The sequence below is a fragment of the Alosa alosa genome, chromosome 11 (assembly GCF_017589495.1).
Source record: "Alosa alosa isolate M-15738 ecotype Scorff River chromosome 11, AALO_Geno_1.1, whole genome shotgun sequence".
In the NCBI taxonomy this organism is placed as follows: Eukaryota; Metazoa; Chordata; class Actinopteri; order Clupeiformes; family Clupeidae; genus Alosa; species Alosa alosa.
In genome coordinates, this window is record NC_063199.1 from 4,066,380 (window position 1) to 4,086,879 (window position 20,500).

The 20,500-nt window shown below is 41.5% G+C and overlaps 3 protein-coding genes across 7 annotated transcripts in view; 2 read left to right on the forward strand and 1 right to left on the reverse strand.

The window, feature by feature from the left end:
• ranbp10 (RAN binding protein 10) overlaps positions 1 to 11,514 on the reverse strand; it is a 24,582-nt gene extending 13,068 nt beyond the window's left edge. The window contains exons 1-3 of one of the 2 annotated variants that reach the window (XM_048256992.1): positions 11,153 to 11,514; positions 4,805 to 4,916; positions 2,585 to 2,637 (exon numbers count right to left, since the gene is read on the reverse strand). In XM_048256992.1, the coding sequence (XP_048112949.1) occupies positions 2,585 to 2,637; positions 4,805 to 4,916; positions 11,153 to 11,351 (364 nt within the window). In that variant the 5' untranslated portion in view covers positions 11,352 to 11,514. The remainder of the gene's footprint in view (positions 1 to 2,584; positions 2,638 to 4,804; positions 4,917 to 11,152) is intronic. The other variant, XM_048256991.1, reaches the window with a different exon arrangement.
• Positions 11,515 to 12,236: 722 nt separating this feature from the next.
• tsnaxip1 (translin-associated factor X interacting protein 1) lies at positions 12,237 to 18,144 on the forward strand. Of its 4 annotated transcripts, none has more exons than XM_048257412.1 (16): positions 12,237 to 12,470; positions 12,681 to 12,777; positions 13,014 to 13,120; positions 13,190 to 13,337; positions 13,483 to 13,576; positions 13,758 to 13,954; positions 14,577 to 14,712; positions 15,552 to 15,724; positions 15,874 to 16,033; positions 16,184 to 16,305; positions 16,642 to 16,770; positions 16,945 to 17,103; positions 17,191 to 17,300; positions 17,426 to 17,549; positions 17,656 to 17,762; positions 17,874 to 18,144. In XM_048257412.1, the coding sequence occupies exons 1-16, from the start codon at positions 12,415 to 12,417 to the stop codon at positions 18,082 to 18,084; spliced, it is 2,130 nt and encodes a 709-aa protein (XP_048113369.1). In that variant the 5' UTR covers positions 12,237 to 12,414; the 3' UTR covers positions 18,085 to 18,144. The 4 variants fall into 4 exon arrangements, with proteins under 4 accessions (XP_048113369.1, XP_048113370.1, XP_048113371.1 ...); XM_048257413.1 differs by having other exon boundaries at positions 15,555 to 15,724; XM_048257414.1 differs by having other exon boundaries at positions 13,211 to 13,337.
• Positions 18,145 to 18,353: 209 nt separating this feature from the next.
• On the forward strand, positions 18,354 to 19,490 carry thap11 (THAP domain containing 11). The gene has a single exon (XM_048257174.1). The coding sequence runs from the start codon at positions 18,499 to 18,501 to the stop codon at positions 19,318 to 19,320; it is 822 nt and encodes a 273-aa protein (XP_048113131.1). The 5' UTR covers positions 18,354 to 18,498; the 3' UTR covers positions 19,321 to 19,490.
• The last annotated feature ends 1,010 nt before the right edge of the window (positions 19,491 to 20,500 follow it).

The window sequence follows — 20,500 nt, forward strand, 5'->3', positions numbered from 1 at the left end:
CTCACTTAGCTGTTGTTATGCTACAAGAGTTATAAATTATTTCTACCCGTTACATAAACCCAATGTAGGCCTTGTCTTAAAAGATCTGGGGATGGACAGTGTAAAAAAACCAAATAGACTGTGAGGGCTTCAGCAGTATTTCAAGCACACATACACTCACAAAACACATCCACACATCCAGACCTGGTATCAGATACTGTATGTAAGCCTGCCACACTCTTCTTTACATAAAACAGACACACACACACAGAGACACAGTCTGCTTCCCCTACTGGCCAAAGGGAGTTGCCACTCAGTGAGCTGAGGGGCTTTTGAGGGCACAGCAGTGATGACTGATGACTCACCCATCCTCAGAGCAGGAACACATGCACAAAAGGACACATGAATATGTGTATACTTAGGCATGACTGTGTGTGTGTGTGTGTGTGTGTGTGTGTCAGACACAATCAGGAAGCATCAGGACTATAAGCACGGATCACAGTGACACACAGCTGAGTATACACAGTGACACGCACACACTGGCTTCTGTTTCCTGCGCGTCAAGTGTGCGCCCTCATTCCAAATAGCCAATTAAGCAATGATGACACACACTGTGCGGCGGAGCAGAGGGAACCCATACAGCAGCACACTTCAGAACCGCTCCTGGCCCTGATCTCAGGTCAGCTCAGCTCCGCGCCAGACCCGTGTCAGACTGGGCCGCTGTCCCGGTACCGTCCAAAACGCGGAGGGATTGGGGCGGAAGGCGAAAGGGAGGAGAACAAGTAAAAGGGGGGTGAAAGTAGGTCGTGAGTGAACTGTGTGGTATTAGATTAATCTGCCGGCGTGGCCCTGACAGGGATATTGCTCCTAAAGCTGGGCTCAGTGTTGCCTGCATGGTAATGAAATGGGCAAGGCTCCACTATGGGGATCAGAAGCAGTGAGGTCAACGGAGCACATAAAACTATTACTGCCCTGTCGAACTCAAACACACACACAAAATCATCACAAAAAACGGACTCACGGACACACACACACACACACACACACACACACACGCACAATAACAATAGGCTAAACACTGGATCGGGAGAACTGAATTGGACGTTCGAGCAGCAACAGGCTTCATCCATTCCATAGAAGCACACATTCTTTTTCTTTTTTAATGAGGGAGCCGTCAAGCGCTTGTACACACGGTCCCCTACTTCTACAATATTCCGAGCTTCACGTGACCTATAGAACGCTCTGCAGCAGCCCGGCAGCAGAGAGGGAGAGTGGGCACATGAGTTGTGGTCAGCAGGTGCGAACAGAATTGGCTGGCTGGACAGGCCCGAAAGCATTCCACTGGCCTCGGGCACAGCGGAGAACCCGACGGGCAGGTGACAAGAGGCAGAGCGCCCAGGAGCGCCCGATTGGCCAGTGGCAGCCGGCGAGGGAAGGGAACATCTGATAGGCCGGGAGGAGCATGGGAAGGCACGGGGAACAGTGGGCTGACAAGAACTCCGTCTGTGCCTGGAAAATCAGCCCCTCTGTAGGAACAGCCCTCCCTCCCTTCATCTATCTCTCTCCCTCCCTCCCTCCCATCTCTCTCTCTATCTATCTATCTATCACCCCTCTCCCTCTCCTGTCCTTGCATTCATGGCTAGAGATCATTGCTGTTATGTCATGCTTAAGCTTCTGTGTGCTAGTAAATCAGTATTATGATCTAACCCATGTGTAATGAAATACATAAGCATTGAGAGAAAAATCTGGATTACCAAATAAAAATAGGGGGGGGTTGGTGATACACCGGTAAACAACACATCTTACACTCCGACAGTCGCCCTAACAAATTCTGTCCAAAAGATCCACAGGACTAAATGGAGTTCTAGTCCCATACATGGAAACAGTATGGGTGTTCATTCAATCTTTCAGTGTTCTGAATGCTGATATTTTAGGCATATAGGTCTTAATTAAGCAGAGGCCGTCGAGATTCTAGACTGTTCAAGTTTGTCCCTGCCTGAGGAGCCTGTTCAGGAACACTCGGTTAATGACACCTACATTTTGCCTGCTCCTTTCCCCTCTACAGCAAACTTGTGAGTATGGAAAAAAAAACATGCTTTTATGAAAACACCTTTTTCTCTTGTTCTGGCTTTTTTGAGTATCACTTTCTGAGATGAGAGATAAGACAGAGATCGGCAGAATTTGCATGTTAAAAGTCACCATTCAATCTCTGAGGGCTTTCCTCAGGCATGTTCAGACATGTTTCGCTGGTAAGAGGTTCAGTTGAAGCCAGAGGGTGTGAGTGAAAGACGAGGAGGAAGAGAGACAAAAACAAGGGAGGTAAAGTGTGGAAATAAAAAGAGAGACCTGGTGGACAGAGGGACCAGATCAAAGTGAAAGAGCTTTAAATGCTTGCGCGACTGAGCAAGCGTTTGTCTACTTTCAAAAACTACCCTGAGGTCCACGATCACCCTGTACTCGCTCACCCCTCAGCGTCATCTTTCCACCACATATGCAGACACTGACACCGTGACCCCTGACACCTAGAGGGATCTCCTCTACAGCCCCTACATTCACACACACACACACACACACACACACACACACACACACACACACCACTTACCAGGCAGCCGGTTCATGTTGACCCCCTGGGCAGACAGGCCAATTCCCATGTACCTACACATACACACATGAAGAGAGGCAGGGAACACGATAAGCTTTGGTCAAAAGCAAAGAAAAGGGCCACAAATCACTGCAAACCTCACAGGGAATCAGCTATACACAGTAGATGTTTGGATACTTTTAGTTTCGATCAACAATCTCAACGCTTGAAAGGGAGTGGGAACTAAGACCTCAGATAGGTTTGATGCAATGACTGTCATTGGTTTGATGACTGTAACTTCCATTAAGCAGATGCGCCTTCACACCAAAAGGTAAACCACTGACATTAGACTTTTTATACAGTTTCTTTACAAGTATTGAGGTGACCAGACATAAGTATACCTGTTAGGAATCATTTTTATGTTCATACATTTTCATTGACTTTATAAGCACTGGTGCCTTACGTTGACATGGATGTTGCCCCATAGGATTAGATTGTATAGCCATTTTTTTTTCATATATAGCAGTATTGTGCAAAAGTCTTAGGTACCTTTCATGTTTTGCTTCAGTAATGCCATAAGGACTCATATTATTTATTTCTCACTCTCAATTAGAATATGACTAGAGAACACAGGAAATATGTACACAGTATTTATACAGATAAAATGTAGTTTTTGTTCTGATACCAGTCCAAATTTAGTCTCAAGCTGCAATTAGATTTGTTGCTTTAGCAGTGTTATAATGACCAGTCACCCAAGGGGGAAGCTCTTGATGGAGCTCACTTATGGGCATGCTTGGCCTGCCAGAAGCTGTTGGTAGATCCAGCTACAATGGGGGTGTCAAGAGCATTTTGGCATGGCACAAAGAGGAGGAGCCACCTGAAACATACTGTAGATCTCCGGTGACCCTCTTCATTGTATTCCCAGGTGGTAATACAGTGTCAGCTTGCCTCATCAAGGCTCTTTGGCCATGCTTTTTACACTTTAGGTGAGCAATGAACTCTTCCAGGTGTAGCTTTTCAATGAGATCTTCAAACTGTCAAAGTGTTGTCATCTCCTTCCCACTTACCACACATACTACATACCAATGTGTCAGAGCCAGAACCAGTAGCAACCTGCTTCAGCTTCCCCCAGATTTTTTCTATTTTTTATATTCCCTCTATCTTCTGGTTGATCAGATATATATGGTCATCATAACACTGCTAAAACAACAAATTGAATGAGTGCCTGAAAAAAAACTTTTTCACAGTACTGTAGTGTTTACATAGATTATACTGTTACACTTGACTGATTTCCCCAGTAAACATTTGAACCCAAAAAGAGAAAAATACACATAAATCTATTTCAGAAAAAATGCTGGTAGCCATCATGGTTTTTCATAAAACATTTGATCTACTAAAGTAGCATTGGTGGTCATCCTCATATAATAAAAGCAATTAACCAAAAAAGAAAGAAAATGTCTATTTACAACACTGAATCGCCTGAGTGTGCATCTGTGTTTATCTGTAAACAGAAAACATTTTTATGGCTTTTATCTCACATGGTGATAACTTCCAACGTCCAAGCCAGTACTAAAGACTGCACACAACTCCTTCCAAGAATTATGACAACCAGCAAAGCGTAACCAAATGGACTGTCAAACACAATTTGCGCTCCTTCAACAGACACGAGAACCAAGGAGCAAGCATGTTTACTCATTGTGGAGACAGTATGCCTCTTCCATTTCTAAACCAGGACTGTGCCATACTGTTGACATGTTTATAATCCTACTGGGTAAATAACCTCCACAGAAGCCTGCCAGGATGTTTGTGGTGGTATTCAGATAATGTTTGGAATCTTCTGTGTCTGTGACTGTGTCATTTTTGATGTTACAACTCAAAATGGAGCATGCAAGTTAGTTGCACCACAATGACATATTATCATATTCACATATATAATTTCAGTGCCCTTCATTCTGGGTTAAGAAAACCATACAGCAGGACAGCAGATGACTGCACACTGAGACCATAAATCTCATCGTTTTTACTTAGCCGCCATTCATTTGGCTACATTTCATTCATAGTGATTTATTAACCGGTCAACTGCCAGAGGACAACAAAAAAATCCAAATTATCAGTGCAATAAAAACTGTGTCAGGTCAAAGCAAAGGCAAAATAGCAAAAGAAAGAGAATCTATTTGAAGGGAATCTTCTACACTGATCACCAACTGCTGAGCTCACTGCGATCACTTCAGATGAACTTACCCATCTCTGCCCTTGCTGACAATCTTCACCTCGAAGTAGTAGATGCCACAAGCTGCGGGGATGGGGTGAGTAGCACGCACAGACGCAGCATCCTTATGGTTCTTTCCATGGCCTGAGGCACAAAGAAAGGGAGAGAGGGAGGGAGGGAGGGAAGGAGTGAATGAACATCACTGAAAATACACCAGTATAGTACTTGACTGGAAGCAATAAGCAAAACAGGACCTTTAGACATCCACACACACACACAGTTAATATGGTACAATCTATGTCAGAATATGGGAATATAAAATTCCAAGGTAATTTGTAATGCTCTGCAAAATAGCCAGTCATGAGGGTGGGGGCACATTTGATGCAGTGATATACCAAGATATTTCTTCTTGTGACTAAGACTAAGTCTAACTTCAGATTAGTCAAACTAATGCGTCCCAGTGTGGGATATTAACACACTACTAAATTAACTGTTTTATGGAACAACCATTTTACAAAACAGAATATACAAAAACAGATAATCACTATAAAATAGAACTATATAACTCCAGATTTTCAACCTCAGAAAGCGGCTGTTCATCCAACGGAAGACAGTCAGAAGCTTAGGCAGTTTTAAACAGGGTTTGAAGGTTTTGCTAAGGCGCCAAACATAGTCATTAGTTATTATATTGCTTGTTGTATAATACAGATGGATTTGTTTAATGAATGATGGATGATTGATGTGTGATATGCTGTCACTTGTCCTTTCCCCCTGCCCTTAGGGACCACAATGGAAATAAGTCTTTGGGCTTTATTGTATCATCCCTGACTATTTATGTATTTAATGTATGACACAGAGTACTGTTTCATATTTTATATCTAAATGGTCAAAAAAAATCAATCAATCAATCAATCAATTCCATTATCTTTCTGATTATGCCTTTACCCTTTTCCTTGCTTATAAAAGCTAATAAAGGTGTACTAAGAATTACCGCCAAATAACCGCCTATTTCTGACGCTTTTTGCACCTTAAAGGTGCTCTAAGCGATGTTGGGTAACGCAATTTCGGTTGACGTTCAAACAAAACAGAGAGCTAGCTCGCAACTCCCTCCCCCTCCCTCCTGTGCAATTGAAACTCTCCTAAACGCGCATCTTGTCGGTGACTGGCTGGAATAGTTTGTTATGTTTTTATGGTCCAGGCTGGACCAAGTTTGTAGTTTGAGTATTTTTAAGTGGAGTAGAACTACTAGGCCAACTCTGTATGTTGCTGCTTGTTGACATCATATATGTATGATCGCTAAACTTTGATTTGTTTTAATGTTGCAAAGGGCTGGTCGCCGGTCATTGCCGATCACATAAAAATCGGCCAATTCCGGTCACCAGACTATTAACCTGTGCATCTCTAATTCCCACCCCTCACCAGAAGGAGTATAAACACATTAGCCTGTGCTTTGGTAACACATAACCTTCACACAGGACGCAGACTGGATTAGGCCCAGTCATCAGTTACTGTATATGTTGCATGAACACCACAGTGAGACAGTCATCACATACAATAGCTACAGCTCTAGGTGGTGCTGGTACACCATGCACACAGCCCTGTTAAGGACACGTGTGAGTGTAACCAGCCATCGACAACATGTACAGGCATAGTTTAAGGTTTCGAGATGTGTTTGTCATGTTATGCGTGTGTCTAGTGTAAGACTAAGGGGATCAGAGTATCCACTCTATTCCGTTGATTGAATGCAAAATACTTCGGTGATTCTGTTTTTACCTCTCATCTACACTACTCTGGTGTTTCCGAGCTCCTGAAACGGAAAGATTTGAAAACGGCGGCTTTGCATTTTCATAGTGACAGGGGAATCTGAAAACATCTGAAAATAATGACGTAGAAGTCCATGTTCCCTTCCTAATTGGGCCTTGTCAGTCTGATGCTTCTTAACTCTCTATAACTCACTTTGACTTACACATCTAGCCTGCCAGCAGTGAATGTAACATGGAGACTAAGATACAAGCTTTATTATCCGTCCTGACTTTGGTAGGATCTGTACAATGCTGGCAATTGTTATGATTATGGAATTTAGCAGATTCTTTTGGCCAAAGCGATTATGTGAATGATGTGCAGACTAGAGAAGATTTACAAATTGTAAACGTGAATGAAGACGTATTTTAAAATTTTTCGCACAAAATCAGGATAGTGTGGAAGTAGCCTCAGCCTCTAGTCTATGAAAATGTGTGTGTGTGTGTATGTGTGTAATTATGGGCACTTATAAGCACATGTAGCTTATGTGTTGTCAGCCTGTGTTAGGGCATGTGCTTGTCTTGTATGAGTGTTAGTGCATACTTATCGGTGTAGTGTGTGTGTGTATAAGTGTGTGTCTACACTCTGTAGCTCATGTAACTAAACTCCGTGCCCTGGTTGATAACAGGACACCTTACGGCTGCAGCCTGAGGGCAGCTGTGTGTGGAATTCTTCAGCGTGCGCTTCAGCTGTGCCCTCAGGTCCAGCTCCTCTGCGACACCCCTCTGCTTTTAGTACCATCTAGATCTACTACCAATTTGCATGTGAGTGTATGGTGTGTGCCTGCGTGTGTGTGTGTGTGTGCGAATGAGATCACCACCACACACTGTTCAGATCAGGGAGTTCTCCTACCATTCATTATAAAAAAATGTCTGTCACCCTTGCCATAAACTATGATGAGTGAAACAATATTACTGACCATTGGGCTATACTGTCATAGTCCTTTACAGCCGAGGCCTAATAAAAACATGCAACAAGCTATAGGCTATTTATAATCTATCAGTACTCAAACAGTACCAAATAGCAGTCAGAATACTCAGACACTGTGATTCCCTTTCTCTTAAACTCATGCACACATACAGGCTCACATATGTGCACCTCTCACACACACAAACACAGACACACACACACGTGTGTGTGTGCTTATGCATGCCCGCATCCCCCCTCCACCCAGCAAATCTATTTATAACCCCAACACACACCAGCTCAAGTCAGAGGTGAGGGTGAAGACCCTGTATCAGAAAGCCTGCGTAACAGCCTGATCTCTCCCTCTCTGAGACAGTCAGTTAAATAAGCACACACGTGTGAACATGTGAAGGCTGAAAGATGAATCGATTTCTAATTGAAACCACAATTTGAACTAGGCTAATGCAATTAGCAAATCGCAAATGCCACAATTAATTGTGCAGCTCATGGTGGTTACTTTAGAGTATTTTAGCCTACTTCCTGAGCAACACTATGAACATGTACCAACAGCATAGGCAGCAGTACGGTGAATGTACAACAAAAAAGGCAAACAGAAGTACCGTAGTGTTGGTCTTGACCAAGAAGTAATATTTCATAGTGATTGTAAAATTGTGATTGTTAAATGTATTACAGTGAATATTAAACTGAAAAAAAAAAAAAAAAAAAAAAAAAAAAAAAAAAATTAGATACAGTTTAGACAATTAGATTCACAATTAGATACAGTATTTTACCCAAAATATCAGCCCTACCGTACACACACAGACACTAGTCAGCCGCTTCACTAGCAAAACAGCAAAATAGCAGAAGCTTTTTGCTCTAGTGCTCCTGGATATCTGTAATCAGCTACAGTCTCACACCACCAAAATGTTGTGCAACATGTCTGTAGCGCAGTGTTCCACAGACACTGAGAACACATGCACACACACACACATAATCAATTTATCTGTCAATCACACCAACCACCTCGTTAAACTGAACTAAGAAGATCAGACATCATAAAGAGGGCTGGATGACTCAGCCGTCTCTCAACACACCTGCCATTATTCACAATTACGTTACATCAAAACAGCCAAAGGAAGAGAAATAAACTGGTAGAGCGATGACAGTGTTGGCAAACACTGCTTTACAGTTTCACATAGCGAGACGGGAGAAAGGGGTGGTGAGGGGGAGGGGGGAACGCAATCTGGTGATGTCACCTCTCCGACTGAACATGCATGAGTGGCCTCAGACCACAGAAACTCCCCCTCTATGGGCAAACAAACACTATCCACTCCGCTCAGAGGAATCACACAGCCTGGGCCCAGCTAAACAAGCTGCGGCTCCTCACAGAGAAGAGTCCAGTGACACAACCAACAAAAGGATCTAGTCACCAGAACAAGCATGATGACGCTAGAGTCCCTTTCACTTCAGTCCCTCTCTCACTTACACAAACACACGTGCACACACAGACACACACATACACACACAGAGAGAGAGAGAACAGATTCTACTATCTTCATGCAGGGATCTCATGGTCCTTACAATTTATTTGTACCATTAGCTAAAGAATGTGAGAGTGTGGATAGATCAGTGTAGACATCAATAACTTTGTCAGAACAATTAGCTTTGGAGAACAATAACTGGGTGCAAAACAACTGAACTCCACACCATAGGCTTCAAATCATGACCAAACAACACACACACACCCTGACAATAAAATCAAAGAATTCATCGCCTCATAACACACACGTGGGCGTGAACAGATACACACAGACACACACTCCACATCTCTAATCTGGCCTTGAATAGAGGAAAGTGGCACACTGGCCAAAATAGCCTCCCAAAATCACAAGGGTGATTTACCAGGCAGAGCGGAAAAAAACAGCAGAGGAGAGGAAGATGATTAAAGGGAAATTGTTAATAATGACACAATGGGTCCCCGTTCAGACAACTGCTTAATGCATAAGCTTATAGGAGGAGGGTCATACAAATTCATAACAAACACTGTGACAGGAGCGTTTGAGTCTTGTGAAATTAGTTTCTATTAAGCTACACTTGGCATTGTTGGCTTCAAAAAAGATTCAAGGTTTTTAGACCAATGTTGCCCCATGCTATTTCATATCTATGGACCTGATCGAAATAAACACACCTAATCATTCTGAGATGTTTTACATCAGTGAGAGTCAATCAACCATAAGCCCACAAGAGATAGGCCAAATGTAGTATGCTATTCACTGTGAACTACTCAAAGATGCCTACATTTCTATCTAGGAGGCATAGCCTATAACCTGTTGACTTGACAACCCTACCCAAATGTCCATGATACAACAGAATCAACACATGGCCTACAGCAATCAAGTAAATAAGTTTTAAGCATAAGGCCTATGTAGGCTTTCAGAGGCCTGGGTTTCTGTAGACAGAGAGCGCAAACTGATAAAGATAAGATCATTTCGCCAAACAGGACTGATGTTGTGTAGTGACCACCACCTTAACACACTGGTCAGTAGCCTACAAGACTGGCTAAAAGGGTTATACAATTATTCCATCGATTTATCAAGTATTTATCAAGGCTGTATTGTGGGCAGTAGGTTACAAATACATATATATAGTTAATACTAAGGATATTTAATTGCATTATATTTACAGATGCCATACAGAACATATGCCATCACAAGTTAAAGGAAATGCGACCTGCGACATCTGCAAAAAGTAGCCTAGGCCTTGCATCGGCATTTCGGGTATTTGGCAAAAAGTCCAAGCTGCAGTGTATGACAGGACCTTGGTATTTAAATTAATCTCCAAAGATGTCGACGAATGTCCATGCCAGTATATATTATATAATAATAATTAGGTTACATCCTTTGATTAAAATGCAAGATAATGTCGCCAAAACAGCTGAGCTGACATAGCTGTGATGCCCTGAAATGCTGTTGTGATCATAAAGTAGCTCATGTTTTTCAAACCATAACTTGTATGTAAATACAGTTATCTTTGTTTAATATAAAGCTACCTACATTGGAATCTCAATTCATTACGCTAACAATACAGAATGACACCTATCCCGTCGGTAATGTTCATTTTATTGTTAGCATAATCTGGCTAACTAACTAGCTCCATACAATATAACGTTCCTATACCTGTTTCAGCTACTGTAATGTTAGCTAAACGGTTAGCAATAATAGCAAGCCAGCTACAGATGTTAGCAAGCTTGCAAGCTAAACCTACACCGTAATACTTGTTATTTTACAGTTCACCAGTCCACTGTTTAGCTTCAAAGATAACTATGCATTTCGGGAATATACTCAAGTCTAAATGATTCATGGAGTATACAAATATAAAGGAAAGGCTTGAATAAGATGACCAATTACATGAAAATGATAAGCTTTGAGAGCTGAGCATTTGACCTGGGATATCCGTACTGTCAGTGTTTGCTAGCTAACTGTCAACCATTTGGGCATTCCTCTTCCCTCTTGTGAAACAAAGCAAAGGGAAGGAAAAGCAGCTCAAACTAGATCAGGGAGATTGCATACACATAATCGCACCCAACTAAACACGACGCCCTTAGCCATCGGGAATGACAAGGCCCATCTGATGACACTTAAGTGACTAATATCCATTTGGTCACGTCTCTATACCTTTGTAATGCACCCGCAGATTGTTCTGAGAGAGACCGATGTAGCTGTATTTATCCTTGGGGCTCCAAGATCGGGGTAAGGGGGTCTCTTCCTCATTCACGGCCGGGTACAGCCGCTTCAATCGTTCGTTTAGTTCATGCTCTTGATAGTTAAAAGCAGGATCCCCCGATAGCAGGCTCCCCGCTCCAAGCTCTGCCATTTTTGGCTTTGTGCGTTAATATTTTCTTATTTTCTACTCTGTTGTGTCAATCCGCTGAAAAGAGAGAGCAAGATAGACTGAGGAGAAACAGCAGTAGTACGATATCCCCGGATAACCAGCGTAGCGCTGGTCGGACTGTCGGTGCCGTGTGGGTACTGTAGTCGAAAGCAAGTCCTTGTGCTATTCTGAGCTGTCAATATCTATGAAACGCCAACTACAGAACCCAGGAAGGAACATACCCTGTGCTTTTTTAGAGCGTGGGCGTGGAATGAAGCTTTGGAAATGTAGTTTCAAAGTTTGTTTATTTATTGCGGTTGGATTATAAGGCATTTCCCCCTTGATCCATTGAAAACAATGTTTAGGTAATCTCTGCAAAGACATAACAAGTAAATGTAATGTTTTGGACATCATCGGACTCGATGGAGAGTAACATGTCAAAACGTTGGCACATTTTCTGTTCAAATATTATTATAATAGGAGCCATACTATTTTGTACAAAGTTTTTTTGTTGAAATGTCATGTCATTCAATGCAGACGCCATAACATTACGCCATTTGTTTTGTCATCACTATTTCTGAAGATTGTAGATAAAGGTACTATTTCTATTCAGAATAGAGTATCTGCTGATTTCAGGCAGGTGAACCAGCAGTATCTAAATGAGATCCCTGTTCTGAAATCTGACACATACTAATGGTTTAACAATGCACAATGAATTGTTCAATTTAGTAGTGCAGTTGAATGTTTGTAAGGCTGCATCAAACTGTAAGAGTGTATCGAACTGTAATATTGAGCGTGCATCTGCCCTCAACAAATCAACAGGCATGATTCTGGTACGCGAGGTCCTTCCATACGGGTCCTTCATGGGTCCTGAGTTGTCATGGAAACCACATGTACACAACCGTGATATGAATACGTACACAACACAGTGTGCGTGCGTGGTCTTGATTGTATATCACAAGGGCATGTCTATCTAGAAATTATTTGTTATAATCTGTTGCTTGCTAGAACTCGCGGCAGTTAATCCTAAATATTAAAGAAAATGAAAGTGGCTTGATCGTTCCTGATGTCGATTCCAGTGGAAACAAGATTACCACCGTTAATCTTGTCAAAAAGGCAAAGGTGCACTATATCTTCCTTTCTCTATGATTATTAACGTTAATCTATCACACAGAATAGCTGTCGCTAGCACTGCTGAGTAGGCATCGATATAATTGCGTTAAATTGCCAGCAACATTAATCAGTAAATATGGTCATCTGGCAAATAACAAACTGTGGCTGTCTAGACCCTAATTTACAACGTCAGCTACACTCTCGCTACATTTCTCACAGATCTCCAACAATGCATTCACATGATTATGGAAGGGACTATGTGCCAATACAGCAGAGCAATGCCCATGGATACCTGACTGTGCTCAGAAAACTGCGAGTAAGTGGTGCTGTGTGTTGAGTTTGGTTGGATCTCATAACCTGAAAGGTCAAGGCTGGTATGCCTTGAACATTGGAGAAGCTGTTTTCCAATTCCAATAATGTAGTAACACATGTTTGCACAGCAAGGTCTGCTTGTCAAAAACACTGTGACATTGGATAACTGTTGTTTTTTTAGTTTTTATTATAGAAACATAGTTTAAACTGTAACACTGCTGCATGTCATCTAAATTAAAGGATGGCGGCGCCAATGGCTTCCTGTCCACCTGGCCAGCTCATGTGACTTCACAAACTGTCCATCCAAGACACAGAAGTTTCAACACAAAAGATATCAAGAATCATGGGTATCTTGTGTGTGCTGTTTTTTCTCTCTTTTTTTCTCTCCTAATAAAAACATTTTTAAAATCAAATAGTTCTGAAAAATGCTTTGGCAGATGCAGTGATGAGTTCAGTGGACAAGTGGGGAAGCCACGATTTCTCATGCAATTGGAAGATTATTTGAAGAGAGAACTGCAGACTTTGGATTTGCAACAGCCAAAAGTCCAGGAGAGAAGACTCCAGGTTTAAAACAATAACACTACTGTCTCAGTACATTAAAAAATGAAAAATACCTGTTACTTTCCAAATATTTGCACTCAGATGTGTGAAGACCATTTTAAAAATGACACCTCTAAATGTTGTATATCTTTTTTGTTTCACGGTCTAGACTTATCGGGAAGTGTTCGACTGTTTCATTGAGGACTTCAAAACATACAAGCCATTGTTGACAGCCATAAAAAATGAATATGAAGCCACTCTGGGTATGTGAGAGTCAGACTGTTGTTGTTAATATTGTACAATATCTTAAAATAACAAGATATTTCTGGTCAGTTCAACCTTCCTTACTTCCTGCTTATTTTGCCCTATATGATAGTCACCATTGGTGCTTGCTGGTGGTACTGTCCTTGCTAATTTGAAACATTATCACACTGCTTATCTTAGCATACATGCGAGACCAAATCCGCGAGCTTGAGCCCCTGAGGACTCAACTGGTGCTGGTATCGGAGCAGTGTGAGAGGCGCATCTTGGCTCTGAGGGAAGAGGAGAGGGCTGAGATGAAGGCAATGAAAGAGAACAAGAAGCGTCTGCACAGGATCATTGAGGACATGAGAGAGAAACAGAGTGCTCTGGAGGCCCAGGTATAGAGATATATTACGCTTGATGGTCTTTTGGGCCCCCACTGTCGACTTCAAGGCAGTGCTACCATACCTAACATTAACCCTAACTCTTGCCTAACCCTAGTGCCTTCCAGGCAGCGCTGCCTTGAAGTCGACAGTGGGGGCAATACATCATATATTACTGGGCTAGAAGCAGCAGCAGCAGCCTCAAAGCTACGATGTTGTCACACGTATCGCTGCCATTCCACACAGCCAAAGTTTTTTTCCTGACGTAATCTGATCATCTGATTTTGAATTGTCGTGTTTTCCTTACTGACCCTCTGGGTCTGTGCCATGGTATTGCATAACTGTCATGTCTGGTACACTGGTACTGCAGAGACAAAAGGCATGTTAGGGTGTTAAAGTAGGTGTGTGTGTGCAGAAAGGAGCTTTACATAGCCTCTCTGTCTTCACTTTGGAATACAGAGAGATTAACTACAGGATTATGTTTTATCCAATTACTTTGTGCAACCGAATCAGTTGTGTGTTTGCAGTCAACTAGTTTTGACAGTTGGCCATCGGGGTTAAATAAAACCCCAAAACTTCTGTGATCCTTTTGTCATTCCATCCCATACTTTGTTTCTATCCGTCTCCACCAATCCAGGTGTGTCGCCTACAAAAGGATCTGGCTGCCCAGTATCTGGCATACAGAGACGAATATGATGCTCGCAAACTGCTTATAGCTAACATCAGCAGTATGAGTTATGCTACAGAGGAGGAGGCAGATGATGACATGCAGGGTGGGAGTCATTTATATAAGATAACATAAACAAATGTTACAAGACTTGAGAGATGTATGTGAATAAGTGAGAGGCAGTCCCAATCTGGACATTCTGAATGTGAAACGTGCAGTCATCTGACACCTTTCACTCGTTAGATACTGAATCCTGATAAATAGGTGAATTTAAACAAGAAATGCTATTTACCACCCCTAAATGTAAGACATTAGTCAATCATTCATACCTGCCCCCTTTTTAAATCTCATTTGTATGATGGATGGTGTAACAAGCAGCTCATTCCTATACCAAGTGCTCATTCTATTAAGTGAATATCATAAAATAGATTTATTGTTATGTGTTTTGACAAAGTTTTATTAAATGCCCATTATTAAAGGTTGTATCAGCGATTGCGGGGATACGTCACTTTTGTTGATGTTCAAACAAAACAGAGAGCTAGCTCGCTACTCCCTCCCCCTCCCTCCCGTGCAATTGAAACTCTCCTAAACGCGCATCTCATCGGTTATTGGTTGGAACACTTTATTTTGCCTTTGAGTGGTTGCCAACACTTGTTGGTAGCAATTGTTTTTGTGTACATATCTCGGAGCTTATAGGCTGCCTAGAGAGACGCGTTTTTGTGACGGCCTGCTTATGAGACAGGCAGCTAGCGGATCGTTAGGAAATATTAGATGAATGTGATCATTTATGTTTGGGCCTTTTTTGGGCCTGAAATCGCTGATACAACCTTTAATAACAACTCCGTTTCCCCTTACCTCAAGAGGCCAAAGAAACATGGCCTGGCTCCCACTCCCAGTTGTAGCACATGAAATGAGTCAGGAATTTATTTTATGTCCTTGTTACAGCAGTGGCAGAGTCTGAAGATCCAGTAAAGCTGAAATTAGCACTAAAAGTGTGCAGAGAGGATCTGACCAAAGCCCAGGTGGAGCTGAACCGCTTACGTGCTGAATATGGAGATGTTGTCCCACGCAGGGACTGGGAAAGTCTGGATCGGTGTCATCAGGAGAATGTTCAGAAGGTACCATCACTGATATCCAATTGCCCATTGATACTGTACTTTGGATTTACTACATAGTGTTTGTGATATTTTTCACACACTTAAACAAAATCTTATATAGCTTAATTACTGTAAAAAAGTGCTTATGAATATTTGTCCCTTAACTCCAGCTTGAGACCCTGCAAACAGACTTTGATCAAATGAAGACTGAATATAACACACTGCTGGAAGTGCATAAACAGGTCTTATTAGAAAGAGACAGTTTCCAAGCAGAACTTGAGGTTTTCCAAGGATCATCCACCCCAAGGCCTGACTGGGAATGCTGTGCAGGTACTCAGGAGTATTGAAGACATTTATTTCCATAATTTCATTTTAAACTTAAAAACATACTTTGTGCTGCTATATGTATTAACTGCTTTAAACACCTTTGAGCATTCCATTGTATACCGACGGGAATGAGGCTATGCTGTGTAATTGCAGATATACTTGGGGGAAGCGAACGCTGGAAAGAACACTTTGAATGCCAATCTAGCCAGCAGCGACTCATGGTTTTACTAGAGAATCTTGCAGAAAAGGCCTCTAAAGAATTCTTTCAAGGACGGGTAATGTCACTTTCATGTTATTACACCTACCAGTGATAAAAATCTGACATAATAAGCCACAAGACAAAAGTCCTGAATCTTTTATTTAATGTAACCACCATAGCCAGCTGAACCAGGGATATGTTAGTGCAGCAATAAGTGCTACTCGCATAGAATTGAGTGACAGTTCTAGCAGAGTTAAGTCAAGGGAAGCAGAAAAGGGATAGTCGAGTGGCAAGTGCTAGATAAAGCATATCCATTTGCTGGTAGTGCTAAGACAGGAAGGACTCTCTTGTCTTTAGGAAAATAATCTTACCAATGTTTTTTTTTTTTTATTCTTACCAATTTGTCACCAAGGGCACTGGAAGCGATGTACCTGTTTTCCTGCACTACGAGGGTCAGTTAAAGAACGTCCGACTGAAGAAAGCTGATGTTGTGAGGATCATTAAAGAGGTCATGAAAGAGAAAGATGCTGCAGATGAGGAGGTATTCTGTTTTCCTTTAAGTTTATAACATACTTATATTTATTTGTGTAGTAATAATAAAACTATATCCCACTTGTATTGTCCCAAACCATTTAACATTCTGTTGCTACAAAATGAATTAAAGCAACCATCAAAAATGGTTGACAGAACATTCATTCATCCCCTAACTTTGCAGCTAGGAATGTGCAGTGATCTTCCAGAGTTTCTGCATAAGTATTTGGAAAGACAGCATGGGGATCATGCTGGAGACTGGGCATATAGCTTGATGGAGACCATTCATCGTCACCTAAAGGATGAACTTATCAGTCTCTTCAATGACATTCTCTCAGGAGAGGTAATGGGATTTTCTGTAGTCTACTGGACAATTTCTCTGTAAAACTGAAGTGGTTATTGAAATACTGTCGTAACCTGTGGTTTGCAGGTGGATGAGAGTCTGTACCATGGACAGATTCACCTGGTTACTCATTTACTGAAGATGCTGGTTCAAAGTGACACAGCTGAGAGTGGGATACTCTCTGTTTCTGAATTTAGGTGAATTAAGTTTATCAAGCAATGTCATTTCTTAAATTAGAGACACAATGTTACAGGGGGGGAAAGGTGGATTAGTGGTCTCATCACAAATATGTTTTTATCCTCAAATGTTCACCGATGTCCAGAGAAGCCTTGAGGAAAGCATTTCCCCTGAAGAATGAAAACGACCTAGGCGAGCTGGTGAATACTGCTCAAGCTGAACTTGACAACGCTGAAGGAAGCCTTGTTTATCAGAAACTTTTCATTGAGGTAATCTCAACATAGGCAGTTCCTTACAACTATCTCTACTTTGTAATGTAGATGTACATAATCTGACCGTCTATAGTTTACTGATTTCCTGTGATATTTCCTTCAGGATTCAGATGGGAAGAACAGGGGCTTTCTGAGCCTGTTGAAAAAGCAGGCCACTGCTGAGAGACACCACTACATAAACCAACTAAAGACACAGCTGGAAGGAAAACGGTACACACACGTACACACGTACACACGCACACACACACACACACACACACACACACACACACACACACACTTCAAACATTATGTTGATGTGTAATTACTTTTTTTAAACAGAGAGGTGGATGTGGCAGAACTGAGGACAGGTTTCAAAGCGATTGATCCATCAATTGATTCTAAAGCACTGGATAATCACGTGTGCTTTGCGTTTATGGCGAAAATAGAGAACCTGAACCAAGCACAGCCTATTGACACCGAGATTGCCCTGCAGCGCCTCTTAGCGGCTGATGTGAACAGAGTTGGTCCTCCACCTTCACACTTAAATTAATTGTTATGTTTTTAATGCACAAATAATGGCGAAAGATTAAAGGCTTAGTTAAAAATGGTCTCCACCTTTACAGTATTCTCATTTTTACATGTACGTCCACAGCAAATAATACATACTTGTAACCGCAGTTTCACACGATACGACGTGGAAATAAAAATATATTGTTATTATTATGTAGCTTTTATTGTTATTAGTGTTAGAATATGAACCAAAAAATAATACCAAGCTTGCAATAAATTTCAATTTTGTACAAACGGTCATAAATCTAAACAGGAAGTCGTAAGCATTGTGGGACGTGTAGTTCCGCCCTGAGCCTGCTTGGCGTGTTAAGAAGCGCGACGGTGAGAAGAAAAACAAATTCAAACCGAACTTCTCAAAAATAACCGTGAACATCGTTGAAAGTATTAAATAAGCATGCCTGGATTTACGTGCTGCGTTCCTGGCTGTTACAACAACTCCCAACGTGACCGGGACCTTCGCTTCTACACATTTCCAAAGGATACCACACAGAGAGAGATTTGGCTGAAGAACATCTCCAGGAGCGGGGTTAAAGGGTGTTTTAGTACCTTCCAGCCCACCACGGGCCATCGAGTGTGCAGTGAACACTTTGCTGGCGGCAGAAAGACTTATACGATTCGAATCCCAACTATATTTCCACTTAGGGGCGTGAATGAGAAAAGGAGCCGAAGAGGAAGGGGCAGAGGTAGGAAAACACCCGCTGTTTTGCCCTCGGTCACCAGTGTCGTCTCTACACCTGCAAACCTTTCCACTCCAGACGATGTAACGCAATTTACCAATACAGAAGAGCAGGATGGGCAAAATGGGCATGATACGAAACCGGTGGACCTTACCGTACAGGCCGACGAAACTTGTGTAACTACAATGGTATCCTGTGCGGCTACAGTGTCTGACGACATGAACCTTCAGTTGGTAGAGACTGCGCTGAGTGCTGCTAAAAGCGCTTCGATTCGCAACACATTAGACGTGGGCACGGCAAGCGCCTTGGATCACGCATATTCTCTACCCTGTGGTACAACTTCTTCTGACCTGTTGCGAAAGCTGAATGAGCAACGGGACATCATCGCTTTGATGGAAGTAAAAATGAAGGAGCTGAAAACCACCCTTCATCATTTAAAAGTATCCGAGGCCAAGCTAATGGAAGAAATCAGAGAGAGGGATGGATTGCTGTCCAAATGTTTCGCTCAGAAACCCTACGAGATTGACGTTGTCCTATAACAAACTTTAAACAAACTCTTGTGTGTTAATATTGTTATTTTGATATGATTTATTGGCATATTTCCTCTTCAAGACCGTGCTGTACATTAAGGTAGACTGTTTTGCTGCAGCTTTTTGAAAATATCAGAATATCACAGCTATCACCACCAAATGAACTGAAACTAACATAACTAATTGGTATTGTTTGTTATGTGTCTGTGTGCAGATCTCCTTAGAATTACTAAGTAGGCCTCCATTTTATATTTGGCTTTTGAGTGTACTTTGTGTGATTAGAAGATAAGAACATAATGGACATTAGTCAGAAGTTCCTTCAGGGATGAACAAAGAATTATGCTGTTTTTGCAGTTCAATATGGCTTTCAAGGGTGTGTTTGAAAGAATGGATTCATCATTCCACTTGGAAATGACTTGATGCATTTGCTTGAAATGTTTGGCCACTCGTGTGTCATTTCCCTGTTTTCAAAAAAAAAATAAAGAACATTAAAACAGAGCATCAGATTAGAGTGCAATTGATCAGTTAGCAGAAAGCATCTTCGAACAGTTTGGTTGTAAGTCAAGATTTGAAACTGGCTACAGTTGGGGCATTTTTTGATATCTGTATGTTGGTTCCAGAGCTGAACTGCATAGCAGGTAAAAGTTGCTTCTCCATGTTTAGTTCTGTAACTCAAGACGATTGGAGAAAATCGAACAGAATATACAGCAAAATAATAGTTGTATCTCAGTTATGTTGTTTGCGAAGTCATAATTGAAATTCAACTTTGATATATTGCACTGCCCTAGCTTGTAGTGTAGTGCAATGTAAATATTCACCAGAATATCGCACATCTGAGGTATTGCACAACACAATAATACTGCTATTAAGACAGTTTTGTACAGTTGACAATATATTTTACCTGATTATGGGGTTAAAAGATACTGATGAGGTGAAGTAAGTTAGATTAGATTCGATTCAACTTTATTGTCATATCAATATAAATTAAGTATAAATATGTGCAATGTATTAGCAGTTACATTATAAGAATAAATATGGCTAGTAATATGAACAGCATGTACAGATATGTGCAATGAAGTAGCAGTAACATTATAATAGTAGTAAAAATAATATAGCGGTAGATATGCAGTGTATTAACTGAATATAATATAAGAAAACAGAATAAATAGATATTCAGTATGAAAAATAT

Coding starts and splice junctions, on each gene's coding strand:
- tsnaxip1 (XM_048257412.1), top strand. CDS start 12,415: ATGTCGATTCCAGTGGAAACAAGATTACCACCGTTAATCTTGTCAAAA. Junction 13,955..14,576: donor AGAGTGCTCTGGAGGCCCAG/GTATAGAGATAT, acceptor CCACCAATCCAG/GTGTGTCGCCTACAAAAGGA. Junction 16,771..16,944: donor AAGATGCTGCAGATGAGGAG/GTATTCTGTTTT, acceptor CTAACTTTGCAG/CTAGGAATGTGCAGTGATCT.
- thap11 (XM_048257174.1), top strand. CDS start 18,499: ATGCCTGGATTTACGTGCTGCGTTCCTGGCTGTTACAACAACTCCCAA.